Source organism: Camponotus floridanus, unplaced genomic scaffold (genome assembly GCF_003227725.1).
Source record: "Camponotus floridanus strain SB8 unplaced genomic scaffold, Cflo_v7.5 scaffold226, whole genome shotgun sequence".
NCBI lineage: Eukaryota > Metazoa > Arthropoda > Insecta > Hymenoptera > Formicidae > Camponotus > Camponotus floridanus.
Window position 1 is genome coordinate 119,972 of NW_020229355.1, and position 17,822 is coordinate 137,793.

Below are 17,822 nucleotides of genomic sequence, written 5' to 3' on the forward strand. Positions count from 1 at the left end.
TGTAAATGATAGCTCTAGTACAATTTCTTTTTTGTATGTCGTAACGTACGGAAAGAAATTTACTGGAAATTTCGAAAACATGTTCCGTTTTCTCGTGATGACTGTGATGCTGACCGACGCGGAAATCCAAAACTAAGTTCATACATTGTATTGTAAGTTTAAGTTACATATCAGTATAATAAATATTGAATTTTAGAATTGACCTATTCTTTCGTTTTGATCACATTTGATCCTCTGAGGTTCCAAANAAAAGTAAGACTTATATGTATAGGTTTTTAAGTTTTGTGCAGTATCTTAAGTTAAAAATTCATATTAATATTATCGCAAATTTAACATACAAATTGTTCATAGCAAAATTTCTGAAATTAGTGAATATAATATATATTTCGAGATTATGTAGCATATATAAGATATTTTCTTGTTCTTTAAAAACTTCAAGAATTCATCAAAAAAAGTGATTTATAATCACATAAATATGATTTTTCCGTACGAAATTATATAAAAAAATGTCGGTTAATTAAAAACTGTGTTTTTTTTTCAAACTTCTATTGTAAAAATAATGTTGCATGATGCCTGTTTAGTCATTATAAATGTATTCTTTCGAAAGAATTGTTTTTATTATTAATCATAAATTTATGTAAATAAACGTTCTTAATTAACAATACACGATCATGCAAAATATGATATATTTAAATTAAATTTATCGATGGAAATCCATGAAGAATTTTCGAATGTTTCGCGCGTTCTCTACCTGTTTAAGCATTACAATAGAGGGACACGCGTGATCTATATATATATATATATATATATATATATATATATATATACGCTATGACATACCGATACAGTGCTAAGGGAGAGTTAGTAAAGGACATCACTTTTTTATTCTGCGTATGTGATCATAAAGTGTCGAAAGAAAGTCGTTGTTGAAAATTTTAGGAATCGAGACTTCAGCAGTAAATTAATTCTGAAACATGTTTCTTCTCGTGGTGGTGACGGTGCTCTTTATGACGACTGACGCGCAATATATATATCCGTATATATTTTATTTTGTATTGGAATAAATATCGAAATTATAAAGATCGAATCTTTCTCATGTCCGACCTCTTGGATTAAACGCGTAACTTGTGCAAATACAATTAATACTTCAATACAAATTTCTTTGGTCAAAATATATGTTTTTATTTATTAGTCAAAGAGTAAATCAAATAAGAATATTTTTGAAAAAAATGTCTTATTGTACTTTCGTAACGTTCGCTTTTTGTTCATCTTGCTTTTATCCCTATTTAAACGACAACCGTTAATATAAAATTCTTTAGAGGTCATCAAATATATCTGCATTCACAAAAAGTTATTTATGTTATTTCAAGGCAATATGACTGGACTTGGCAAATAACTGACAATTTGCCAAAAGTTCCTTCAGTTCATAGTTTTTCTTCAGTACGTTTGACCAATATCGACAAACGTGATTTATTATGGCACTATTAGCATTGGAACTCCACCGCAAAACTTTAAAGTTGTATTTGATACTAGTTCCTCATATCTTCGGATATTTCCTAAAAAGTCCACGAAAAAAGGTCATGTTCCTTGTAAGTATCGTTTATATATACATGTACATGTGTATGCTTTTACTTTTAATTCATTAAATAAATTTCATTTCATCAAATATCGATCTTAGATAAGCTTAAAACTTCAATTTTTTAAATCCGCGAATATATTATATATATATATATATATATATATTATATTATCTACAATTATATTTTTCAAGTATAATCTTGGGATTTAAAAAGTTGAATATTATACAGATACATATTTATTTTAATTTTATAGTAATATTTAATATTATAGTGTAAATATTACAATGGCAAACTTTGGAATTGGAAAAATGTTTAAAATTAATTTAAATAATTTATCACATTCACTCTTTGGAGATACAAACAAACATTGATAAACAAAGATGATTAATAAATTAATTCGATAAAAACATGTACATGTACAACATAAATATTTATTTACAAAAGCATGTTGCATATTTATTATAGATTAATAAGATAATATGTCTATGCATATTTTAAAATTTTTTTTAATATTTCTAATTTTCGATATTACTGAAGATGCTGCAGTGGTAAACCCATATATAGTAAATAAAAAATAGACTACTTAAAGTACGATACCTCGATTACAATGTAACAGGATTCCTATCTACGGGTACAGTAAATGTAAGTCATTATTAAATAAACATTCTAATTTAATTATAACTAAAATGATAGTTTAAACATTACTTAAGCAATCGTGTTCTTTTTTTTTGCGTAGCAATGAACGATGTATTATTTTAATACAAACTTTACCGTAGGTTGCCAACCTCAATATAGAATGGCAAACATTTCTAGAAGTGGTAAACATATCAGACGAACATATACTTCAATTGTACTCAAAGATATCTAACAGAAAATTTGATGGTCTTTTGGGCCTGAGTTGTTTCGACAGATTCACTGTCGGTGAAATAAAGCCTGTCTTTTACAACATGATTCAACAGGAACTAGTGTCATCAGGCATTTTCAGTCTTTATCTAAATAGGTACATATCTTTCCTACCTATAAGCATCGTATATCTATCTAAACGAGATTTTTTAATATTAAAATATTATTTATATTTGCACATTAAATAAACTTAATTTTAATTATGACACTCATACATATTGCAATATAAAGAACATAATTTTCAGAAACGCTTCAGCCGATTTGGGTGGTAAACTGATATTCGGTGGTTCGGATCCTGCTTATTACGAAGGAAATTTTACATATGTTCCTGTTACTCGCAGAGGATACTGGCAAATTGAAATTATTAAGTGCGTTAATTATTAAAATTACATTAATGATGTTTCAACAAATTGTTAACGTCATCGTTTTGTAGTATCCAACTAAATAATTTTACTTCGTGCGAGAAAAGCTGTCAAGCTATTGTTGACACAACTACTTGGAAAATAATTGGACCAGAAAAGGATGTATCACATATTAATCGACTTATTGAAACTGATTCACAGGGAAGTGTAAGTAAACGATATCTTTCAATTAATTGTATCTTTCACAAAGCACATAATATTTGATAGAAAAAAGTAAATTATAAAAAATTGATAATAGCGATAAAAAAATATATTATAGGTATGTTTAAATGAAACATTAATTTCTATGGAACAATAACGTTAATTTTTTATTTCCGAAATACTTATATTCACTAAATATGATTAATTGCTAACCTGATATTATGTTCTATTTAAAGGTGGACTGCAATAGAATTTCTCAACTGCCTATAATCAGGTTTAATTTGCGTGGTTTTAATTGGGTGATAAAACGTTCGTTCTTACCGGTAAGGATTATATCATTCGGGTGAGTGCCATAAGAAAATTATTTAATCTCTATTTATTAATTTGTTAAAATTATTTAAATTATTTAAATATGTATAAGAGAAGTTTATATCGTGTATATAATTCTGCTCAGCATCCAGATGATAAAAGTACATGTGTAACCGTCTTCTGGAAACACGAGTCAGCATATGACGATTATGTAAAATGGGTTCTGGGGATGCCATTTATTGGCCGTTACTACACTGAGTTTGATGTGGATAGAGGCCGAGTGGGATTTGCTTTGGCGAAAAATGTATAAAATTTATCAAAATGTATAGAAAATCTTTCATTGTCACCTTTTATTGTGTACTTATCATCATTTTTTTAAATTATTTGTTTAATTTTCGATAAGAAAACATTTAATTTTTAATCGCCAACCGACAAAGTTCGCAGATTATCAATGTGAATTTTTGCGTAATGCCTACATAACTGCGACTTAATTTTCTACAGCAATACTTTATCGTGAATGCAACTGATATGTGCTTATGGTTATTTGGAATTTTTGCGAGTAATTGCATTCGCTAAGGTCATTGTTGTATGGCCATCTAATAATCGATATAATGAATCTATACTTCCGGAAAGCTGATTACTCCTTCATTATCAATCTTAATTTAGCGCACACTTAATAATTTATTTTAAAACAATTTGTTTTAATTATAACACAAAATATTAAATAAAATATTTTTAAATTTGATTGATCAATAGGACGGATGATCAATAAGAAAAGTTATGTTTCGAATGCGAGCGATTGTATATATAACGGCCGCTAAATGTCGATGTAAATGATAGCTCTAGTAGACGAGTACAATTTCTTTTTGTATGTCGTAACGTACAGAAAGAAATTTACTGGAAATTTCGAAAACATGTTCCTCTTTCTCGTGATGCTGACCGAAATCCAAAACTAAGTTTATACATTGTATTGTAAGTTTAAGTTACATATCAGTATAATAAATATTGAATTTAAGAATTGATCTATTCCTTCGTTTTGACCACATTCGATTCTCTGAGATTCCAAACTTATGTAAAACTTATGTCGTGCAATGTAATAAACATGCAATAAAAGTTTTCAATCTTATAATAATGTTATTAAAATCATATTCTCTTCGCTAGATTTAATAAGAGTTGGAGGTAAATGGTTACAATGGATTTAGTAAAATTAATCTTGAAACGCTTACGTAAATATTACATTTTTGTGGATAGAAATTTTCAAAAGTTTTCCCGTTTAACTTCCTACATCTTCGTATGAACAAGAATTAATATGCTTTCGTTCAGTGATAGAACAGCTCGTTGTCACCGCTTTAAAATAATCTTGTTTTAATATAAAATATTTCCAAACCGCATTAGATTATCGATTTGTCGGCTGGATTTTATCTGCATTATGCATCATGTGTTCTTAAATGCATAATTGCGATTTTGATGCTGTAGAACACAACGCGTTTTTCTGATTTACTGTATCATATTAGTCGTTAGAAATTGCGATGATAAATGAACGTTAATGTATTTTTTTCATGCAATTAAAAGAAAACATCTCGGTCACTTTTTCTTATATACTTGCGTAGATCAGGAATACAGGAATTGATTGCATTTAGAGATTGGAAAAATCGATATTTGCTTTGTTCATTTGCTTATGCATATGCTTATGAATGATTCGAGAAAATTTATACGAGATCAGAATTGTAGGCCAATTACTTAAAACATAACTAACCATCGTCGTACGTTCCGGATTTATGTTTCTTGCGTATCGTTATGTACGAAGAAGTGCAATAGATCTTACTTAATGGTCCTAACGGATTTAATAACTTCTTTGATATTTTTGGATTCTAAATATATTTCTGGATTCTAAAGATATTCCTGGAGTCTAAAGAGATGATTTTTAACTGAACAGTTTTGTATATATTATGTAACAAATAACTACTATCTACCAGATTATTCCGGATTATCGCTGATGGCTGTTTCAGCCAAACATGAAATAATCTGATTGCAAATTGATTATAAACATTACATCGTTATTATTATTTATGAATGCTAATTACAATATATGTTTATATATGCATGCTATATATGTTTGAATTATATCAATATTCGGTATCAAACTTTATGAATCAGGACGAATTTGATAGAAGGAACTAATAATAAAATTACATTGAAAAAATTACAAATTTTTTATTTTATAATGTGTTTATCTTATTATATATATATCTTATTATATATGTTATCTTATTATACGTTAATTTTTATAATGTAATTGAAGTTATCATCATAATATAATAATTTCTTGTATTGAAAGTTATCTTATTTCGATAAATTAATGACACATTTTTAATAAATAAATATTTCCTTTATTAAAGATTTATTATTTGTTTCACAAAATTTCATATTGTTACATTTTTTCAAATTTGCATAATATATGCTAAAAGAAATGTATAGTAAAAATATATATATTAGAATTAAGACCTATATAGTATAGATTTTTAAGTTTTGTACAGTATCTTAAGTTAAAATATTCATATTATTCCAAATTGTAACATAACAAATTGTTTATAGCAAAAAATCTGAAATTAATAAATATTTAAATATATATTATATTTCAAGATTACGTATATTTTCTTGTCCTTTTAAAAACCTCAAAAATTCATCAAAAAAGGTGATTTATAATTACATAAATATAGTTTTTCCGCACAAAATTATACAAAAAAGTGTCGGCTAATTAAATGCTGCTTTTTCCAAACTTCCTATTGTAAAGTCAATGTTGCATGATTGTCAGTTTAGTCGTTATAAATGTATTCTTTCGAAAGAATTGTTTCTATGATTAATCATAAATTTATATAAATAAAGTTAATTAAGAATACGCGATCATGCAAAATATGATGTATTTAAATTAAATTTATCGATGGAAATCCATCAGGATTTTTCGAATGTTTCGCGCGTTCTCTACCTGTTTAAGCATTCATCAGAGGGACACGCGTGATCGTATATATATATATATATATAACGCTATCGAATACCAACGCAGTGCTAAGGGAGTTAGTATAGGACAACACTTTATTTATCTGCGTATGTGATCATAATGTGCCGAAAGAAAGTCGTTGTTGAAAATTTTAGGAATCGGGACTTCAGCAATAAATTAATTCTGAAACATGTTTCGTCTTCTCGTGGTGGTGACGGTGCTCTTTATGACGACTGACGCGCAGTACTTATTTCCATATATTTTTTATTTTATATTGGCATAATAAATATCGAAAGTATAAAGATCGAATTTTTCTCGTGTCCGACCTCTTGGATTAAACGCGTAACTTGAGCAAATGCAATTAATACTTCAATACAAATTGGATAAAATTTCTTTGGTCAAAATATATGTTTTTATTTATTAGTCAAAAAGTAAATCAAATAAGAATATTTTTTAAAAAATGTCTCATTGTACGTTCGTAACGTTCGCTTTTGTTCATCTTGCTTTTATCCCTATTTAAACGACAACCGTTAAATTTCTTTAGAGATCATCAAATATATCTACATTCACACAATGTTATTTATGTTATTTCAAGGCAATATCACTGGACTTGGCAAATAACTGACAATTTGCCAAAAGTTCCTTCAGTTTATAATTTTCCTTCAGTAAGTTTGACCAATATCGACAACGTGCTTTATTATGGCACTATTAGCATTGGAAATCCACCGCAAAACTATGAAGTTGTATTTGATACTAGTTCCCCATATCTTCGGATATTTCCTAAAATGTACACAAATCCTGTTCCTGTTTCCTCCTGTAAGTATCGTTTATATATAAATGTACATGTGTATGCTTTTACTTTTAATTCATTAAATAAATTTCATTTCATCAATATCGATCTTAGATAAGCTTAAACTTCAATTTTTTAAATCCGCAAATATGTATATATATATATATATATACAGGGTCTACCAAAAGTGTGGAAACCCCTAAATATCTCGGAAAATATACGTTTTACAGAAAAGTGTTTCCAACAAAAGTTGTAGGGTTTAAGAAGATCTATATACTGATTCTATCAGTTTGACCTTGGATGGCGTCGTCAAGGTCAGGTCAAGGTCACATTGACTTTTTTAAATGACACCCCCTACATTTGATTGCATATTCTTATAGCTTAATTCAAGAGCTTTCCAAAACACTATAATAATGTTCATTTTTATTAAGTACTTTGCGAGTTATGAGGGTTGAAATAATTTCTTAATTTTACATAAACCATAAAATATCTAGTAAACCATTCATTTTTCGATTATCTTACCTTCATACTTTTATGTACAAATTAATGAGAGGAATCAATTGGTGTAAAGAAAACACATAGTTGTTTCTAAGAAAAAATATGTAATTTGCAATTAACAATTCCATATTTTTTCTTAAAAACAACTGTATGTTTTCTTTACACCAATTGATTCCTTTCATTATTTTGTACATAAAAGTATGAAGGTAAGATAATCGAAAAATGAATGGTTTACTAGATATTTTATGGTTTATGTAAAATTAAGAAATTATTTCAACCCTCATAACTCGCAAAGTACTTAATAAAAATGAACATTATTATAGTGTTTTGGAAAGCTCTTGAATTAAGCTATAAGAATATGCAATCAAATGTAGGGGGTGTCATTTAAAAAAGTCAATGTGACCTAGACCTGACCTTGACGACGCCATCCAAGGTCAAACTGATAGAATCAGTATATAGATCTTCTTAAACCCTACAACTTTTGTTGGAAACACTTTTCTGTAAACGTATATTTTCCGAGATATTTAGGGGTTTCCACACTTTTGGTAGACCCTGTATATATATATATATATAAATATTCTATCTACAATTATATTTTTCAAGTATAATCTTGGCATTTAAAAAGTTGAATATTATACAGATACATATTTATTTTAATTTTATAGTAATACTTAATATTATAGTATAAATGTTACAATGGCAAACTTTGGAATTTGAAAATGTTTAAATTAATTTAAATAATTTATCATATTCACTCTTTGGAGATACAAACAAACATTGATAAACAAAGATGATTTATAAATTAATTCGATAAAAACATGTACATGTACAACATAAATAATTATTTGCAAAAGTATGTAGCATATTTATTATAGATTAATAAGATAAAATGTCTATGCATGTTTAAAAATTTTTTTTAATATTTCTAATTTCCGATATTATTGAATATGCTTCAGTATATAGAAATAGACTAGTATACCGATATACAGTATATAGAAATAGACTATTTGAAGTACGATACCTCGATTACAATGTAACAGGATTCCTATCTAACGGTAAAGTAAATGTAAGTCATTATTAAATAAACATTCTAATTTAATTATAACTAAAATGATAGTTTAAACATTACTTAAGCAGTCGTGTTCTTTTTTTTGCGTAGCAATGTACGATGTATTATTTTAATACAAACTTTACCGTAGGTTGCCAACCTCAATATAGAGAGGCAAACATTTCTAGAAGTGGTAAACATGTCAGACGAACATATACTTGAATTGTACTCAAATGAATCTACCAGAAAATTTGATGGTCTTTTGGGCCTGGGTTGTTACAACTTACACACTGCCACAGTCGATGAAATAAAACCTGTCTTCTACAACATGGTTCAACAGAATTTAGTGTCATCAAGCATTTTCAGTATTTATCTAAATAGGTACATATCTTTCCTACCTATAAGCATCGTATACCTATTTAAACGAGATTTTTTAATATTAAAATATTATTTATATTTGCACATTAAATAAACTTAATTTTAATTATCACACTCATACATAGTGCAATATAAAGAACATAATTTGCAGAGACGCTTCAGCCGATTTTGGTGGTAAATTGATATTCGGTGGTTCTGATCCTGCTTATTACGAGGGAAGTTTTACATATGTTCCTGTTATTCGCACAGAATACTGGCAATTTACCATTAATAAGTGCGTTATTTATTGAATTACATTAATGATGTTTCAACAAATTGTTAACGTCATCGTTTTGCAGTATCCAACTAAATAATTTTACTTGGTGCAAGAAAAGCTGCCAAGGTATTGTTGACACAAGTACTTGGAAAATAATTGGACCAAAAAAGGATGTTTCACTTATTAATCGACTTATTGAAACTAATTCACAAGGAAGTGTAAGTAAACGATATCTTTCAAGTAATTGTATCTTTCACAAAGCACATAATCTTTGATAGAAAAAAGTAAATTATAAAAAATTGATAATAGCGATAAAAAAATATATTATAGGTATGTTCAAATGAAACATTAATTTCTATGGAACAATAACGTTAATTCTTATTTCCGAAATACTTATATTCACTAAATATGATTAATTGCTAATCTGATATTATGTTCTATTTAAAGGTGGACTGCAATAGAATTTCTCAATTGCCTATAATCGGGTTTAATTTGAGTGGTTTTAATTGGTTTAGTAAGACGTTCGTTCTTACCGGTAAGGATTATATCATTCGGGTGAGCCATAAGAATATTATTTAATCTCTATTTATTAATTTGTTAAAATTATTTAAATTATTTAAATATATATAAGAGAAGTTTATATCGTGTATTTAATTCTACTCAGGATCCACATGATAAAAATACATGTGTAACCGTCTTTTGGAAACACGAGACAGCAACTGACGGTTTTGACCATTATGTAGAATGGGTTCTGGGGATGCCATTTATTGGCCGTTACTACACTGAGTTTGATATTGGTAGACATCGCGTGGGATTTGCTTTGGCGAAAAATGTTTGGTAGACATCGCGTGGGATTTGCTTTGGCGAAAAATGTTTGGTAGACATCGCGTGGGATTTGCTTTGGCGAAAAATGTATAAAATTTATCAAAATGTTTAGAAAATCTTACATTGTCACCTTTTATTGTGTATTTATCATCATTTTTTAAATTATTTGTTTAATTTTCGATAAGAAAACAATTAATTTTTTAATCGCCAACCGACAAAGTTCGCAGATTATCAATGTGAATTTTTGCGTAATGCCTACATAAGTGCGACTTAATTTTCAACAGCAATACTTTATCGTGAATGCAACTGATATGGACTTATAGTTATTTGGAATGCGAATTTTTGCGAGTAATTGCATTCGCTAAGGTCATTGTTGCATGGCTGTCAAATAATCGATATAATCAATCTATTCTTTCGAAAAGCTGATTACTCCTTCATTATCAATCTTAATTTAGCGCACACTTAATAATTTATTTCAAAACAATTATTTTTATTTGTTATAACACAAAATATTAAATAATATATTTTTAAATTTGATTGATCAGTAGGACGGATGATCAATAAAAAAGTTTATGTTTCGAATGCGAGCGATTGTATACATAACGGCCGCCAAATGTCGATGTAAATGATAGCTCTAGTACAATTTCTTTTTTGTATGTCGTAACGTACGGAAAGAAATTTACTGGAAATTTCGAAAACATGTTCCGTTTTCTCGTGATGACTGTGATGCTGACCGACGCGGAAATCCAAAACTAAGTTCATACATTGTATTGTAAGTTTAAGTTACATATCAGTATAATAAATATTGAATTTTAGAATTGACCTATTCTTTCGTTTTGATCACATTTGATCCTCTGAGGTTCCAAACTTATGTAAAACTTATGTCGTGCAATGCAATAAAAGTTTTCAATCTTATAAAAATCATATTCTCTTCGCTAGATTTAATAAGAATTGGAGGTAAATGGTTACTATGGATCTAGTAAAATTAATCTTGAAGCGCTCTCGTAAATATAACATTTTTGTGGATAGAAAATTTCAAAAGTTTTCCCGTTTAACTTCCTACATCTTCGTATGTGAACAAGAATTAATATCCTTCCGTTCAGTGATAGAACAGCGTTGTCACCGCTTTAAAATAATCTTGTTTTAATATGAAATATTTCCAAACCGCATTAAATTATCGATTTGTCGGCTGGATTTTATCTGTATTATATATCATGTGTTCTGAAATGCATAATTGCGATTTTGATGCTGTAGAACACAACAAGCACGTTTTTCTGATTTACTGTATCATATTAATCGTTAGAAATTGCGATGATAAATGAACGGTAATGTATTTTTTTCATGCAATTAAAAGAAAATATCTCGGTCACTTTTTCTCAAATACTTGCGTTGATCAGGAATACAGGAATTGGTTGCGTTTAGAGATTGGAAAAATCGATATTTGCTTTGTTCATTTGCTTATGCATTTGGTTATGAATGATTCGAGAAAATTTATACAAGATCAGAATTGTAGATCAATTCCTTAAAATATAACTAACCATCGTCGTACGTTCTAGATTTATGTTTCTTGCATATCGTTATGTACGAAGAAGTGCAATAGATTTTACCTAATTTTAAATTCTAACGGATTTAATGACTTCTCTGGTATATATTTTTAAATTCTAAATACATTTCTAGATTCTAAAGATATTTATGGAGTCTACAGAGACGATTCTTAACTGAACAGTTTTGTACGAGTATATATATTGTAATAAATGACCACTATCCACCTATATCTGGTTATTCCGGATTATCGCTGATGCCTGTTTTAGTAATATGAAATAATCTGATTACAAATTGATTATAAATATTACTTTGTTATTATTATTTATGAATGTTAATTACAATATATGTTTATATATGCATGCTATATATGTTTGAATTATATCAATATTATCAAATTTTTTAAATCAGGACGAATTTAGTGCAAGGAACTAATAATAAAATTACAATGAAAAAAATTACAATGAAAAAACACATTTTTTATTGTATAATGTGTTTATCTTATTATATTTTATCTTATTGTACGTTAATGTTATCTTTTTATACGTTAATTTTTATAATGATATTAAAGTGATCATTATTGTTAAGAGTTATCTTATTTTGATCAATTAATGACACATTTTTTAATAAAGAAATATTTCCTTATTAGAGATTTATTATTTGTTTTACAAAATTTCATAATGTTACATTTTATGAAATTTACATAATATATGCTAAAAGAATTGTATAGTAGAAATATATATACTAAAAGTAAGACATATATAGTATAGGTTTTTAAGTTTTGTGCAGTATCTTAAGTTAAAATATTCATATTAAAATTATCGCAAATTTAACATAACAAATTGTTCATAGCAAAATTTCTGAAATTAGTGAATAAATATATATTTCGAGATTATGTAGCATATATAAGATATTTTCTTGTCCTCTTAAAAACTTCAAGAATTCATCATAAAAAGTGATTTATAATTACATAAATATGATTTTTCTGCACGAAATTCTACAATAAAGTATCGGCTAATTAAATGTTGCTTTTTCCAAACTTCCTATTGTAAAGTCAATGTTGCATGATTGTCAGTTTATAAATGTATTTTTTCGAAAGAATTGTTTCTATTATTAATCATAAATTTATATAAATAAACGTTAATTAAGAATACGCGATCATGCAAAATATGATGTATTTAAATTAAATTTATCGATGGGAATCCATCAGGATTTTTCGAATGTTTCGCGCGATCTCTACCTGTTTAAGCATTCAACAGAGGGACACGTGTGATTGTATATATATATATATAACGCTATCGAATACCAATACAGTGCTAAGGGAGAGTTAGTAAAGGACATCACTTTATTTATCTGCGTATGTGATCATAAAGTGTCGAAAGTCGTTGTTGAAAATTTTAGGAATCGAGACTTTAGCAGTAAATTAATTCTGAAACATGTTTCTTCTCGTGGTGGTGACGGTGCTCTTTATGACGACTGACGCGCAGTACATATTTCCACATATTTTTTATTTTATATTGGCATAATAAATATCGAAAGTATAAAGATCGAATCTTTCTCGTGTCCGACCTCTTGAATTAAACCCGTAACTTGAGCAAATGCAATTAATACTTCAATACAAATTGGATAAAATTTCTTTGGTGAAAATATATGTTTTTATTTATTAGTTAAAGAGTAAATCAAATAAGAATATTTTTGAAAAAATGTCTCATTGTACTTTCGTAACGTTCGCTTTTGTTCCTATTTAAACGACAACCGTTAATATAAATTTCTTTAGAGGTCATCAAATATATCTGCATTCACAGAAAGTTATTTATGTTATTTCAAGGCAATATGACTGTCCTTGGCAAACAACTGACAATTTGCCAAAAGTTCCTTCAGTTCATAATTTTTCTTCAGTACGTTTAACCAATATCGACAACGTGATTTATTATGGCACTATTAGCATTGGAACTCCACCGCAAAACTTTAAAGTTATATTTGATACTGGTTCCCCATATCTTCGGATATTTCCTAAAATGCTCAAAAATCCTGTTGCTAGTAAGTTTCGTTTATATATACATGTACATGTGTATGCTTTTATTTTTAATTCATTAAATAAATTTCATTTCATGAATATCGATCGTAGATAAGCTTAAACTTCAATTTTTTAAATCAGCGAATATATATATATATATATATATATATATATATATATATATACACAGGGTGAATCATAATGGTTGTAACAACCTTTTACCATTAGAAATCAATTATCGACTGCAACTGTAATCAATCGAATAATTCATAGATGACAGCTGCTTGGATCGACCGTGTCTGCAGTAACGTACAAGCGAGTTAAATACTGTGAATCAAATAATATACATATTCTATGCATACTTTTCTAATATATTTAACTCTTTTATGTACATATTTTTCTTTCTACACGGTTTTTTTCTAATAACGCGATTTCTTATTATTGTGAAACGTATCTGCCACATAAAAAGAGATATCTTTTGCATTCGTGTATTTTTTAATACGATTTTTTTTAAATAATGGTATTTTAATACATAGAATTTGACGGCGATTTTTTCCATTCTTACACAAATCATTTTAACGTGTAAAAAGAGTTGGATTGGTAAACGATACAAAAGTATTCCTTTTTATAAAAAAAAATGCGTAATTCTACTTTCTACAAGAAATATTCTGCTGTAGATATTAAGAATGTAAAAGTTATAACTTAGAAAATTAATAATAAGTAGAATAATTCTTGTAGAAAGCAGAATTACACATTTTTTTAAATAAAAAAAGAATACTTTTGTATCTTTACCAATCCAACTCTTTTTACGCGTTAAAATGATTTGTGTAAGAATGAAAAAAATCGTCAAATTCTATGTATTAAAAAATCATTATTTAAAAAAAAATCGTATTAAAAAATACACGAATGCAAAAGATATCTCTTTTTATGTGGCAGATACGTTTCACAATAATAAGAAATCACGTTATTAGAAAAAAACCGTGTAGAAAGCAAAATATGTACATAAAAAAGTTAAATATATTAGAAAAGTATGCATGGAATATGTATATTATTTAATTCACAGTATTTAACTCGCTTGTACGTTACTGCAGACACGGTCGATCCAAGCAGCTGTCATCTATAAATCATTCAATTGATTACAGTTGCAGTCGATAATTGATCTCTAATGGTAAAAGGTTGTTACATCCATTATGATTCACCCTGTATATATATATATATATATATATATATATATATATATATATATTATCTACAATTATATTTTTCAAGTATAATCTTGGGATTTAAAAAGTTGAATATTATACAGATACATATTTATTTTAATTTTATAGTAATATTTAATATTATAGTGTAAATATTACAATGGCAAACTTTGGAATTGGAAAATGTTTAAATTAATTTAAATAATTTATCACATTCACTCTTTTAAGATACAAACAAACATTGATAAACAAAGATGATTTATAAACTAATTCGATAAAAACATGTACATGTACAACATAAATAATTATTTACAAAAGCATGTTGCATATTTATTATAGATTAATAAGATAATATGTCTATGCATATTTTTAAATTTTTTTTAATATATCTAATTTTCGATATTACTGAATATGCTTTAGTGGTACGTACTAAAAATACGTATATACGTTTGGAATTCAACCCATATATAGTAAATAAAAATGGACTACTTCAAGTACGATACCTCGATTACAATGTAACAGGATTCCTATCTAACGGTACAGTAAATGTAAGTCATTATTAAATAAACATTCTAATTTAATTATAACTAAAATGATAGTTTAAACATTACTTAAGCAATCGAGTTCTTTTTTTTGCGTAGCAATGTACGATGTATTATTTTAATACAAACTTTACCGTAGGTTGCCAACCTCAATATAAAATGGCAAACATTTCTAGAAGTGGTAAACATATCAGACCAACATATACTTGAATTGTACTCAAATATATCTAACAGAAAATTTGATGGTCTTTTGGGCCTGAATTGTTTCGACATATTCACTCTCAATGAAATAAAGCCTGTCTTTTACAACATGATTCAACAGGAACTAGTGTCATCAGGCGTTTTCAGTCTTTATCTAAATAGGTACATATCTTTTCTACCTATAAGCATCGTATATCTATCTAAACGAGATTTTTTAATATTAAAATATTATTTATATTTGCACATTAAATAAACTTAATTTTAATTATCACACTCATACATATTGCAATATAAAGAACATAATTTTCAGAAACGCTTCAGCCGATTTGGGTGGTAAATTGATATTTGGTGGTTCTGATCCTGCTTATTACGAAGGAAATTTTACATATGTTCCTGTTACTCGCAGAGGATATTGGCAAATTAAAATTATTAAGTGCGTTAATTATTAAATTACATTAATGATGTTTCAACAAATTGTTAACGTCATCGTTTTGTAGTATCCAACTAAATAATTTTACTTCGTGCGAGAAAAGCTGTCAAGCTATTGTTGACACAACTACTTGGAAAATAATTGGACCAGAAAAGGATGTATCACATATTAATCGACTTATTGAAACTGATTCACAGGGAAGTGTAAGTAAACGATATCTTTCAATTAATTGTATCTTTCACAAAGCACATAATATTTGATAGAAAAAAGTAAATTATAAAAAATTGATAATAGCGATAAAAAAATAAATTATAGGTATGTTCAAATGAAACATTAATTTCTATGGAACAATAACGTTAATTTTTATTTCCGAAATACTTATATTCACTAAATATGATTAATTGCTAACCTGATATTATGTTCTATTTAAAGGTGGACTGCAATAGAATTTCTCAACTGCCTATAATCAGGTTTAATTTGCGTGGTTTTAATTGGGTTGATAAAACGTTCATTCTTACCGGTAAGGATTATATCATTCGGGTGAGTGCTATAAGAAAATTATTTAATCTCTATTTATTAATTTGTTAAAATTATTTAAATTATTTAAATATGTATAAGAGAAGTTTATATCGTGTATATAATTCTGCTCAGCATCCAGATGATAAAAGTACATGTGTAACCGTCTTCCGGAAACACGAGTCAAAATATGACGATTATGTAAAATGGGTCCTGGGGATGCCATTTATTGGCCGTTACTACACGGAGTTTGATGTGGATAGAGGCCGAGTGGGATTTGCTTTGGCGAAAAATGTATAAAATTTATCAAAATGTATAGAAAATCTTTCATTGTCACCTTTTATTGTGTACTTATCATCATTTTTTAAATTATTTGTTTAATTTTCGATAAGAAAACATTTAATTTTGTAATCGTCAACCGACAAAGTTCGCAGATTATCAATGTGAATGTTGCGTAATGCCTACATAACTGCGACTTAATTTTCTACAGCAATACTTTATCGTAAATGCAACTGATATGGGCTTATAGTTATTTGGAATTTTTGCGAGTAATTGCATTCGCTAAGGTCATTGTTGCATGGCCATCTAATAATCGATATAATGAATCTATTCTTCCGGAAAGCTGATTACTTTTTCATTATCAATGTTAATTTAGCGCACACTTAATAATTTATTTTAAAACAATTTGTTTTAGTTATAACACAAAACATTAAATAAAATATTTTTAAATTTGATTGATCAATATGACGGATGATCAATAAAAAAGGTTATGTTTCGAATACGAGCGATTGTTTATATAACGGCCGCTAAATGTCGATGTAAATGATAGCTCTAGTAGACGAGTACAATTTCTTTTTTGTATGTCGTAACGTACAGAAAGAAATTTACTGGAAATTTCGAAAACATGTTCCTCTTTCTCGTAATGCTGACCGACACGGAAATCCAAAACTAAGTTCATACATTGTATTGTAAGTTTAAGTTACATATCAGTATAATGAATATTGAATTTAAGAATTGATCTATTCCTTCGTTTTGACCACATTCGATTCTCTGAGATTCCAAACTTATGTAAAACTTATGTCGTGCAATGTAATAAACATGCAATAAAAGTTTTCAATCTTATAATAATGTTATTAAAATCATATTCTCCTCGCTAGATTTAATAACAGTTGGGGGTAAATGATTACAATGGATCTAATAAAATTAATCTTGAAACGCTCTCGT

At 27.7% G+C, this 17,822-nt stretch overlaps 2 protein-coding genes and 1 long non-coding RNA gene across 6 annotated transcripts; all 3 read left to right on the top strand.

Moving 5' to 3' along the window:
* Nucleotides 1-896: 896 nt before the first annotated feature.
* Nucleotides 897-17,720, top strand: LOC112637956 (lysosomal aspartic protease-like). 3 transcript variants are annotated; one of them, XM_025408722.1, is made up of 8 exons: nt 897-1,024; nt 13,519-13,730; nt 15,330-15,457; nt 15,591-15,814; nt 15,963-16,085; nt 16,150-16,285; nt 16,515-16,622; nt 16,734-17,720. In XM_025408722.1, the coding sequence occupies exons 1-8, from the start codon at nt 975-977 to the stop codon at nt 16,896-16,898; spliced, it is 1,146 nt and encodes a 381-aa protein (XP_025264507.1). In that variant the 5' UTR covers nt 897-974; the 3' UTR covers nt 16,899-17,720. The 3 variants fall into 3 exon arrangements, with proteins under 3 accessions (XP_025264507.1, XP_025264508.1, XP_025264506.1); XM_025408723.1 differs by lacking the exon at nt 897-1,024 and adding an exon at nt 13,004-13,047; XM_025408721.1 differs by lacking the exon at nt 897-1,024 and adding an exon at nt 13,012-13,176.
* On the top strand, nt 3,343-4,377 carry LOC112637960. Its single transcript, XR_003122845.1, has 2 exons — nt 3,343-3,389; nt 3,501-4,377. It is a non-coding gene; the product is annotated as an uncharacterized LOC112637960 (long non-coding RNA).
* Nucleotides 6,418-11,032, top strand: LOC112637953 (lysosomal aspartic protease-like). 2 transcript variants are annotated; one of them, XM_025408718.1, is made up of 9 exons: nt 6,418-6,596; nt 6,949-7,169; nt 8,598-8,707; nt 8,841-9,070; nt 9,219-9,341; nt 9,406-9,541; nt 9,771-9,878; nt 9,988-10,126; nt 10,167-11,032. In XM_025408718.1, the coding sequence occupies exons 1-9, from the start codon at nt 6,544-6,546 to the stop codon at nt 10,202-10,204; spliced, it is 1,158 nt and encodes a 385-aa protein (XP_025264503.1). In that variant the 5' UTR covers nt 6,418-6,543; the 3' UTR covers nt 10,205-11,032. The 2 variants fall into 2 exon arrangements, with proteins under 2 accessions (XP_025264503.1, XP_025264502.1); XM_025408717.1 differs by having other exon boundaries at nt 9,988-10,197.
* Nucleotides 17,721-17,822: the final 102 nt, after the last annotated feature.